Below are 12,017 nucleotides of genomic sequence, written 5' to 3'. Positions count from 1 at the left end.
CACATATAAAACAATGAGCTGTGATAGAGTCCAAAGCCTCTGTCCGGAAAATGTGCAGTAGTGAGCTAAAATGTCAAAGGTAAGGTCTTATCTGTCGTAACCTCTCTCTCTCATTCTGTTTTTCTTTCTATTTCTGTCCTTATTTCAGAGAAGCAATTATATAATGTTCCTCTAATGGAATAAAAAAGGGGGAATGGAGTGAGGGTAAGACGTTTGAGAGCAGTAGAACATGTACTAACGCTGTTTTAATTGACGTGAAGTGCACGTAAGGGTAACCCTGTGATTCAGGCAGAGTTAGCCATAATTTATTTTGGAGTATGGGCTCTTTGAAATAATTTGAAATGGAAAGACCTCTTCATTACAGTAGACAAACACACAACACATGAAAGCAACCCAAGAATTTGGTTCAAAGCTGGATCAAAGAAAAAACACGCACACATATAAACACACACTTTCACATCACTGGTCTATGCTCTGTATTGTTCATTCCACTCTGTGGTTTGAATCTTCTAATTAATATTTCAGGCAAAATGCAACAGAATTTAGTTCATTATGGCTTAAATTATTATGGTCTCATTTACTGCAAAAAATTATAAATAAAAACCAGTGCTAATTCTGTTCATGCAATAATATGAGCTCTGTTTGGAATGTCACGTTAATAAAACAGCACTGAACACTTCTGGTGGCTTCAGCGTATAATGATGGTTTAGAATTCTATAAGCAATCCAGTCATATACATAGAACAGTGGCTAATATACATGCTTCCAATTAGGGCTGCACGATTATGACAAAAATCATAATTGTCCATTATTCCCTTTAAATTTTAATTGCAGTTATTAGTTATGATTATCACAATTTACATTGAATGATGTTTATACCATTGTTTGATTCAACTGCATGCCTTTTTTATATGGAAATAAAAAGCTAAAAACACTCTAAATTAAAAACGTTTAGTGCTTTTCAATAGTATTAAGCCTCAAATGTCAACTATACTATATTCTTCTTTAAATTAAAAAAAAAAGTAAAAAAAAATAAAATATGAATGGTATTATAATGTTATACTTAAACTACAATTAAAACAATGGAAAAACTCTTAAGATAACATTGAAAAAAAAACACATTTTAAGCACACAGAGTGACATAAGTGGACTTTGAACAATTAACTGTCACTTTGAGTGATTATGTAATTGTGGCATCCATAATTGTAATTGCGATTAGAAATTGGATTAATTGTACAGCTCTACTTCCAAATGACCACAGCATTCATGCACACAATGGACATTCAAACAAACACAATGCAAAGCCTTGAATGCAATCACCACTTTTCAAGATTTGTTAATCACAGTAGCCCCAATCTCAATTATTTATTCTAACAATTGTGCAGACCTATGGTTCTATCTTTCTAAAACTTTTAGCTCACAAACCTTATCAAAAGAACACACTTTATCTCTCAATTGTAATTTTCATCTATTACAGGAGCAGATTTTAAGTACCATATCATGATACGGGGTGACCTTGTGGGTAGTGTGAAAAGTCTGAGCATGTATCTATGTATGATTTAAAATTGCATACATTATCATTATGTACATGAGCCTTGATTGCAATCTTTTTTGAGAAGCAGAGTTCATTCGGCTGTCATAATTAAGAGAATGGTTGCATTTACATTCCAATCATTCTCTGTCTCTGTTGAGTGGATGTTGGGAGGAGCTTCCTTAGCACATTTGAATGCAGTTCTTATGGACTGGAGGAGTTTTTGAACATCTTTTCTACAGCTTTATTTTTGGCTGTATATAGCACAGTTTAATTGCTAAGTTGCAAAGAGGCAGAGAATAGGGCTTGGGCACCGCGTTGCATTCTGGGACGTGGCGGCCATGTTGGTGGCCTCGCGAATGTAAACATTCAGCAAGTCGAACGAGAAGAAGCAGAGTTCGGAGAAAGAAAAAAGATGTTCAAATCGCGAAAAGGTTGTGGGATTTACAGGGATACGCCAAATAGGGATGCCAGGGACCGGTATGCGGACAAAATCGGCACTATTAATGGTTTGGATCCATATAAAAAATTCCAAACAAAGAGTGGAGCACCGACGACGACTTGCTGCCGTATTTTGCATTACAGATATCTTCGGCTAACGTTACCTTGTTTGTTTTGTGATCGCCTACACTTCAGAACAGTTCCAAAGCTACGAGTCATAGGAGTCTCATGTGCAGTTCACAAAAGGATGGGTTCAGGAGCTGCATCTAAAGGTCCCTGGTTCGATCCCGGGTTTCGACAAAACTCCCACTCTGAAGGGAAGTCGTGGCCTAATGGTTAGAGAGTCGGACTCCCAATCGAAAGGTTGTGAGTTCGAGCCTCGGGCTGCCAGGAATTGTGGGTGGGGGGAGTGCATGTTCAGTTCTCTCTCCACCTGCAATACCACGACTTGAGCAAGGCACTGAACCCCCAACTGCTCCCCGGGCGCCGCAGCATAAATGGCTGCCCACTGCTCCGGGTGTGTGTTCACAGTGTGTGTTATCACTGCTCTGTGTGTGTGCACTTTGGATGGGTTAAAAGCAGAGCACGAATTCTGAGTATGGGTCACCATACTTGGCTGAATGTCACATCACTTCACTTCAGATTATAAAGCCGACAAAAAAAAATATACAGTTATCTGGACAATGGTAAGCTGCGCTCCACCTAGCTGCTAGTTAAGTAACTGTTAGTGCTAACAACCACTCACAAATGTACTTTTAACTATGTGTTTCAAAAGTGTAGTTAGTAACTGTCAACCCTCCCATTTTTTCCGGGGTTCTCATGTATTTGAGCTCTTTTCCCGCTCTCTTCCCGTTTTAGTATTTTCCTGTAAAATATCCCGTTAGCCCTTCCATCGGACCTGTCAGTCTCTGTACTGTTGTCCTGTTGCTACCTCCTTGCCCTTCCAGCAAAACGGATGTTTTCAAAGCATCGTTTTGCTTACTTGAACACAACCTTAGCGTGATGTTGCCTTTTTTCAGATAAAAGCGTGGTTGTTACAAGAGCACGAATTCACGCCAATCTGTAAGCAAAGTCACATTAGACCTAGCTTCACAACTCGCTTAGTTAATGCAGCAGTTTTGTAGTACGAATTTTATCTGTCAGCAGAGGGATGGCAACAGAAAGATGAATGTTGAAATTTTCCCGTATTTTGGACGATTAACCCGGGAAATTTCCCTTATTTCCAATGTTCAATGTTGAGAGGGAGTACGTCTAAACACTGTGCAGTAGTCCGAGTAGCAGTAAAGGAGGCCATCAACATGGCGGCCACTCCAAGTAATGACATCACGATGTCCAAGCCCTATTATTTGTCACAAGCTTGTTGACAAGCATTCAGGGGTCCATGAGTTGACAAGTTAACACAGAGATTTCAAATCAAAGTTATCACCCTAGCACCTTCTGCTTCAGTAGGTGACAACAGCGGTACAACAACTCTCCTTGGGTCACTCTACAGGAACAGATGAACTCCCATCTAAATGTGTTAGGGTCTTTTTAGAGCATCAATGACATAGGCTTTTTTTAATGTTTCAAGAATCTTTCTATATGAGATTCCTGGATATGCTTCTATTAGGTTGGATCCCTTCCTTTGAGATTCCAAGTTTATTCAAAAGTCTGGGTTCAGTAAGATTTTTTTATTTTATTTTATTTTTATATTCATGAATGATGCAGTAAACTGATCAGAAGTGACAGTAAATTTCCTCAACAATATGAAGCATCACACCTGTTTTCCACGTGAAATGCCTCTATTAGAATGATTTCTGAAAGATCATGTGAAACATAGCGACCCCAAACTTTTCAATGGTAGAAGGATTTCTTGTTATAATTGACTTGTTTTGATCCAAACCATTCTGTGGATTACAAAAGTAGATTTATACACATTTCTTGATAGACAATGAACATGTCCATCAAGCTTTAAAGTAATAAAAGGTGCCATAAAAGATTCTCATTTTCTCCAGAAATGTAAAAGCAACCATTCCTTTTTAAAGGATCTACAGTATAGATATATATACTGAAAGCACAGATGTACATATCAAATGAGCCAATAACACAAAATGTGCAAATGCATTTCATATGTGTCATTTATGCAGGATCCTGTGCCATGAGTACCCGTGTTTCAAGAAGAGTAAAAGAGTATTAAAAATAAATTAATAATTAAATGAATAAAAAAATATCAGGTTCAAAAGAGTAAAAAAATAAATAACCACGCTATAAACACACTGTTTGCTTCCGTTGTGCTCAATCTAGCTGCTCTATAATGCATGAAGCAGTTTTGAAACTTTTTTGTTGTATTTGTGTTGAATTCCTCATTTGTAATTTGCTTTGGATGAAAGCGTCTGCTAAATGTATAAATGTAAACACAGAAAGATGTCAGTTCCTCATGAGACTTTGCTTTCATGGACTTGTCCCAGAAACCCTTAAACCTAGAGGAAATATATCTCCACAGCTAGGCACCGATATGCTACAGTCAGCGTCTTTGAGGGAACTACACTGCACTGATGACAGCAATAATGACTAAAATTTGCCACCTGTTTACCATTGAGGCTTGTATATCAAGCAGAGATCTTGGCATCCAAGCTCGGGCATCAAGTCAACCCATCTGGCACAGCGGCTGCTGACTAGTCTCTCTGAAACCTTACCACTAGCTCACTGATTTCCACATATGTTTCAGAGTACAGGAAGAACAATGATACGTGTATGTTTTCTGTTACGATTTAAAGTGCGTCATGGACATGGGTGATTTGAAGAGTGTTCATTTTTTAGCAGAAGCAAAAATGCTCTCTAAAGTGAGAATGCCGATCTAACTGCAGCTGACTAGAATGTAGCAAACCATAGTTTGTGGAATTTTAAAAATTTTAGGTCGATGTATTAATAAATAGGACAAGCCTTTAAGTTTGCACTGAGCAACACACAGTAGTTTCATTCTTGAATGAATCATCCATTTGAACTAAATAACTGGAATGAATTGTTCAACGAGTCACTCATAAAGACAGCAGCTTCTTGAGTGAACCAGTGTTGTGCATGAATCATTCAAGCAAGTGTTTCTTTGACTCACACACAAAAACAGTTGCTTGTTTGGTTTTTGAATCTGTCAGTGTTCTGGACAAACTATTGGAGTCAATGATACAGTGCCTCACTCATACAGACAGTACTGTAGCTTTTTTTGTTCTGGAATGAATCAGAGTTTTCAATTCACTTGAATGAATAAATGAGTCATTCATAAAGACAGTTTCTTGTTTTGTTCTTCAGTGAATCAGAGTTGTGAACAAGTCATTTTAGTGAATGAATGGCTTCCTTATAAAAACATTTGCTGAATTCAGAAGCACGTACTAGAATACTACTCTTACTTTTTTATCATATCTTTCTATGGCAGAATCAGTAAGAGTAGCATGCTAGTACATAGTTTGGAATTCAGTAAGACGCTCAGTCATGAATTAATTAGAGGTGTAAACGTACCATTCAAGTGAATGATTCAAAGACTCTCTCATAAAGCGAGTTGCTTGTTTTCCTCTAGAATCAATTTGTGTTGTGAATGAATCATTCAAGTGAATTATTCAATGACAAGCTCAAAAAGACAAGTTAAATTTAGAACTGTGTACTGCTTTTTGTTAAATAGTTATATGGCAGAAATAGTAAGAGTAGCATGTGATTCTGCATTCAGTCATATCCACTTTTTTCTTTAAAGAATGAATCAGAGCTGTGAAAAATCATTTGAGTGAACGATTCAATGAGGCACCCATTAAGTCGATAAATAATTCAACAATACAATGATTCAGTGACTTGCTCCTAAAAACATTTTTGTTGTTCTTTAATCAGTGTTTTTGAACAAACTGGTTGCTTGTTATCACTTTTTAAATTTTTGAATGTACATAGAGATTTTTTCTCAGTTAAAGGTACAATTTGTAAGATATTTGCAGTAAAATATCCAAAAACCGCTAGGCTAGTGTTATATATTTTGTCCAGCGGATAACTAAAAATACCGGTTTTCAACTTCTTGTAAATCATGAGAAAAGTCCCATTCTAAACAGTGATACGGGGCAGTGCAGTCACCTGTCAATGACGTTAGTTACCCTTTGTTACAGCCTTTACTGACGTAGAAACCACATGACAGCAGTGTCGTGGACAAATGCGGAAGTAGTGTCTAGCGTCCAGCACACCACTAGCTTGCTTCAAGCAGTTCCTTATTTACTTCTTCTTGCACTTTTTATGGTGGATTGTGTTACTTATTTATGGAACATAATTACTGTTTACCATCTGCCGTTGGTTCTGTCGACCAGGACAGCTCCCATAAACGTAAGCGTACGGGTCAACCAAATGACCCAAGAAGAGTTTGGGACAAGAGGAGAGAAAGAGCGAGGATCAGTATCGGTGTTGCATTTTCTAGATGGAGAGAGCTTCGCGACAAACTTCAACTAGAAAGAGATGCCGATCTCGCTTGTGTTTTACTCGACAGGTGAGTTGTTTTGATTCATATCTTTACAGAAAACGTATGCTATTATAATGATCAACCAGATTAGTATTATAGGGCATACACGCCAAATGCGGGCATTGCGTCTCTAGATCCGCACGAGGACGCGTCTGATCCATAGTCTGATCGCGTCTTTGCATTGACTTTGTATGTAATCTACTCGCGCAAATCGTTGAACTCGCGTTTGCTATGTATGCCCAATTATTGTGTTTGAATGTACACGAGTGTATATATTTGTTGAACAAGTGGTAATCATTTTCATAATCCAATCCAATCCAAGATGGCGCCGCACATGGCTGCTTCAGTGCTTGGCTCTCCAGTGTTTGTACTGTTTTTGTTCGTTTTTCCTGTTTTTTGTTTAACAAACACGATCAGTTTCACCAGGGATGAACTGCTGAACATTCGGCAGAACACACCACATGATATTTTTCCGGATTTCTATTATACAGACGTTTTACTGAACATTGTTATCGGAGGAGCAGCGGCGCTGATCAAGCGCTTCAGGACGCGCAGACGGGGAAAGCGAGCGGGAGCGCTCGTCAGACTCAGGAAGCGCGGATTTCGAACGCCGTTGCCTAGCATCCATCTCGCAAATCTTCGCTCTCTACCCAACAAAACGGACGAACTCCTTCTGCTCTCTCGGACAAATAAGGATTTCTCTCACTCTGCTGCTCTGTGTTTCACGGAAACCTGGCTGAATGACGCCATACCGGACAGCGCACTCCATCTGCCGGGCTTTCAGCTGTTTAGAGCGGATCGCGACGCAGAATCAACGGGGAAATCGCGCGGCGGCGGGACATGCTTTTACATCAATGAATGGTGGTGTACAGATGTAACTGTGTTAAAGAAGATGTGCTGTCCTGATCTAGAAACGCAGTTTATCAACTACAAGCCGTTCTATTCGCCGCGGGAGTTTCACTCGTTCATTCTGGTTAGTGTTTACATCCCACCTCAAGCGCAAGTAAGTCTGGCTTTACAGAAACTCGCTGATCAGATCACAGACACAGAACAACAACACCCAGACTCTGTTTTAATCATTCTTGGGGACTTTAATAAAGCCAATCTCTCCCGTGAACTGCCAAAATACAGACAGCATGTTACCTGTCCCACCAGAGACAGTAATATACTGGATCACTGTTACACCACAATAAAGGATGCATATCACTCTGTTCCACGAGCAGCTTTGGGACGTTCTGATCACTGTCTGGTTCATCTTATACCGACCTACAAGCAGAAACTTAAATCTGCTAAACCTGTAGTAAAGACTGTGAAGAGATGGACCAGCGAAACAGAGCAGGATTTACAATCTTGTTTTGACATCACAGACTGGAGCGTTTTTGAAGCTGCTACCACCGATCTGGACGAACTCACAGAGACTGTAACATCCTATATTAGTTTCTGTGAGGATATATGCATTCCTACCAGGACTTATTTAACATTCAACAATGATAAGCCATGGTTTACAGTAAAACTCAGACACCTTCGTCAGGCCAAAGAGGATGCCTACAGAAATGGGGACAGGGTCTTGTACAATCAGGCCAGGAACACACTGAACAAAGAGATTAGAGCGGCTAAAAAGACCTATGCTAAAAAGTTGGAAGACCAGTTTACTTCCAACGACTCTACTTCAGTTTGGAGAGGACTCAGAGCCATCACAAACTACAAGACACCATCCCCTTGCACTGAGGCTAATCAACGACTTGCTAACGACCTGAATGAGTTTTATTGTAGATTTGAAACCCCCAACACCCACTCTGACCATCTCCCTACACAACCATTAACACCTCCTGCAATCCCCCTCTCCATACCTCCTGCTCTTCAAATCTGTGAAGATGATGTGCGCCAGGTCTTCAAGAAAAACAAAAGAAGAAAAGCACCAGGCCCAGATGGCGTTACACCAGCCTGTCTGAAAATCTGTGCTGACCAGCTGGCCCCCATCTTTTCACAGATCTTCAACAGATCTCTGGAGTTGTGTGAAGTGCCTTCCTGCTTCAAACGCTCCACCATAATCCCCATTCCAAAGAAACCCAAGATAACAGGACTTAACGACTACAGACCTGTGGCTCTAACATCTGTCGTCATGAAGTCGTTTGAAAAACTGGTTCTGGCTTATCTGAAGGACATCACTGGACCCTTACTGGACCCCCTGCAGTTTGCGTACCGAGCAAACAGGTCCGTGGATGATGCAATCAACATGGCATTGCACTTCATCCTGCAACATCTGGACAAAACAGGGACTTATGTGAGGATCCTGTTTGTGGACTTTAGTTCGGCTTTCAACACCATCATCCCAACAACCCTCCAAACCAAACTGACCCAGCTCTCTGTTCCTAGCTCTATCTGTCAGTGGATCACCAGCTTTCTGACAGATAGGCAACAGTTAGTGAGACTGGGGAAATTCATGTCAAACAGCTGCTCCACCAACACTGGTGCCCCTCAGGAATGTGTTCTCTCCCCTCTGCTCTTCTCCCTGTACACCAACAACTGCACCTCTAAAGACCCCTCTGTCAAGCTCCTGAAGTTTGCAGACGATACTACAGTCATCGGCCTCATCCAGGACGGTGACGAGTCTGCTTACAGACAGGAGGTTGAGCAGCTGGCTGTCTGGTGCAGTCTTAACAACCTGGAGCTGAACACGCTCAAAACAGTGGAGATGACTGTGGACTTTAGGAGAAACCCCCCTGCACTTTCCCCACTCACCATCATGAACAGCACTGTGGCTGCAGTGGAGTCATTCAGATTCCTGGGAACCACCATCTCTCAGGACCTGAAGTGGGACAATCACATTGGCTCCATTGTGAAAAAAGCCCAACAAAGGTTGTACTTCCTTTGCCAGCTGAGGAAGTTTAACCTGCCACAGGAGCTGCTGAAACAGTTCTACTCAGCCGTCATTGAGTCAGTCCTGTGTACTTCAATTACTGTCTGGTTTGGTTCAGCTACAAAATCAGATATCAGAAGACTACAGAGAACTGTTCGGACTGCTGAAAGGATTATTGGTGCTCCCCTGCCCACCCTCCAAGAACTGTACACATCCAGAGTGAGGAAAAGGACTCAGAAAATCACTCTGGATCCCTCACATCCAAGTCACCCCATCTTTGAACTTTTGCCATCTGGCCGGCGCCTCAGAGCCGCAAATACAAGAACAGCAAGGCACAAGAATAGTTTCTTCCCCCAGGCAATCTACCTCATGAACAGTTAAATGTTTCCCACTTAAACGTATGCTTATGCAAAAATGTGCAATATCCTTATATTTATTTGTTACCCCTCCATCCTAGAACATTCCTGCATCTCACTCAATCCTATTCCATTATCATTTATAGCACAATTGTTTATACACTTATTTATTTGCCAATTTGTAATTCTCCTGTAAATTTTTTTTTTTTTTTTTTTTTTTTTTTTTTTTTTTGTCTGTGTGTTGTTGTCTCTGTTTACTGGAAGCTTATGTCACTAAAACAAATTCCTTGTATGCGCAAGCATACTTGGCAATAAAGCTCTTTCTGATTCTGATTCTGATATCATCTGACTAAACAGTAATCAATTAATCTGATAATTTACTGTAAAACTATATTTGCTGTATGGTATTGCAATATAACATGACGCAATATGTAATAGTGGCATGTGAAAATTGTCTTTTTCAGACACTTACAAAAATCCAATAGAAGACAACAAATCCCATCATTGCACACTCCTTCTTAGCGTCATCAAACCACATGATTGTTATTGTTTTGGTAGTGCACCCTCTAGTGGCAGGTCCTACAACCTGTACCTTTAAGTGGTTGATAAAGATCAGTGACATGAAACCAAAAAAGGAGAAGAAGAACAGTCTCTTTCGGTGACTGTGTTTCTTATTCACGGGAGAGAACCTGGTTAAATTAATTAAATCATTTTGGGGCGATGGGAATTTCAGTACATAATTCAGAGTCTGACTTCCTGAATATTTAGTGATTTTGCACTGGCTTGAGATATGGAGGAAAATGTGAGGTCATCACCACCCCTTATGTTACTAAAATAACCAATAGCAGCTGAGTAAAACCCATCTATTATAGATCTGGTTTGACTTTAGATGCAAGATCTGCCAGTGCTTTCAAACGCTCCCTCATTTTCCACAGCGAGCTGTTGTTGCCTCCTTTTTACTCAGCTAAGAACTCCATTATAAGTGATTTTTATCGCACGTCTTTTGTGACCGAAAAAGTGACTGTTATTGAGTGTGGTGAATTACAGCTTTTGAAAACATCAATAAACATCTAGCGAGGGTCAATACTGACAAGAGAATTATCTGACAAGCACTCAATTAGCTACATGTACCTGTGATTGAGGCATAATCATTATGTCATTATACCTCTGAAGAGTACATGAGTGTTGCAGAAAAGCGATCAAGTACCTGCTCCAATAAGGTTTTATAGCAATAGATGTTTTTTTTTTAAAGAAAGAAATTATAGCTGTATATAAAACATAAAGTGGTTCAAACGTGCATCAAAAGTGATTAACTTACACGACATCAAGCCAGATTACTTTCAGGCTTACTCCATTCCACATGAACCATAAACAGCCTTCACACCAACCAAACGAATCAGTCTCTGACGTCACACACATTTTAGTGTGAATCTGCCTTAAGCCTACTCTTAGTGTGCAACGTCAAACCAAAACACTTCCGTATGTGGACAGATACATTGAAAAGAAATGACATACTGCAGCATCTACAGCCCTGTGTGTTACCTGAGGTCCTCCACATTAGATACGGTCTTGTTGAGTATGTTTTTTTCTCGTCTTTGCTTCTTGATCTCTAGCTTCAGGAGTCTGATATCCTCCAGTCTTTCATTGAACTGTATATCACCCTTGTTCATGATGGAATGCTGGATTTTGATCTTCTCGTACAGTAATGCCAGTGCTTCGTTTCTCTTCATCAACTGCATCCCCAGGAGGTCACGCTCATTTCTCACCTTGAAAACAATCACAGAAATATATAATTAAAATACACAAATGTCATTAGTCAAACCAAAAACTGAAATTTCAATATCCTTTCAGTTAATAAACATTGATTGTGAATAAATGCTGTTTTTTGTTCTGGTACTTTTAACACCTTTTCAAGCATCTGTGAGAAAACCTTCAAAATACTTTCACCTCTGACTGAGATGAGACGATATATTATAGAAATAAAAGGCAGGCCAGTGTTTTCTGCAAAGATTTGATGACTCAGCAGTTTTAGTCTTTTCAGGATAATAGCCAAAGCTTCATGCAACATGACAAATGCTGTGAAGGTTTGGGAAAATATCTTATAAAAAAGTTTAGGGTCTTTTACTTAGAGGTTTTACTTTAATGGATAAAAAAAAAAGTTTGGGGAAACATTTGGCCATACGCAATAAATAAATATAACATTTCCTTCTACATCTAAATCATTTTTGTGTTATTCTACACACAATGGCCCGGTTTCACAGACAGGGCTTAGACTAAGCCAGGATTAGACCATAGATCAATTAGGACATTTAAGTATTTTTTATAAACATGCTTAGAAAAAAAACATTACCGATGTGCATCTTAAAAC

The 12,017-nt window shown here is 39.7% G+C and overlaps 1 protein-coding gene across 1 annotated transcript in view; it reads right to left on the bottom strand.

Moving 5' to 3' along the window:
* The window catches only part of LOC132144243 (cilia- and flagella-associated protein 58-like), a 98,010-nt gene that overhangs the window by 36,842 nt on the left and 49,151 nt on the right, over positions 1–12,017 (bottom strand). The window contains exon 14 of the mRNA XM_059555025.1: positions 11,192–11,415. Within this exon, the coding sequence (XP_059411008.1) occupies positions 11,192–11,415 (224 nt within the window). The remainder of the gene's footprint in view (positions 1–11,191; positions 11,416–12,017) is intronic.

The sequence above is a fragment of the Carassius carassius genome, chromosome 7 (genome assembly GCF_963082965.1).
Source record: "Carassius carassius chromosome 7, fCarCar2.1, whole genome shotgun sequence".
Lineage (NCBI taxonomy): Eukaryota > Metazoa > Chordata > Actinopteri > Cypriniformes > Cyprinidae > Carassius > Carassius carassius.
Note: the sequence above shows the minus strand (reverse complement) of the source record. Positions and strands in the feature narration are given on the sequence as shown.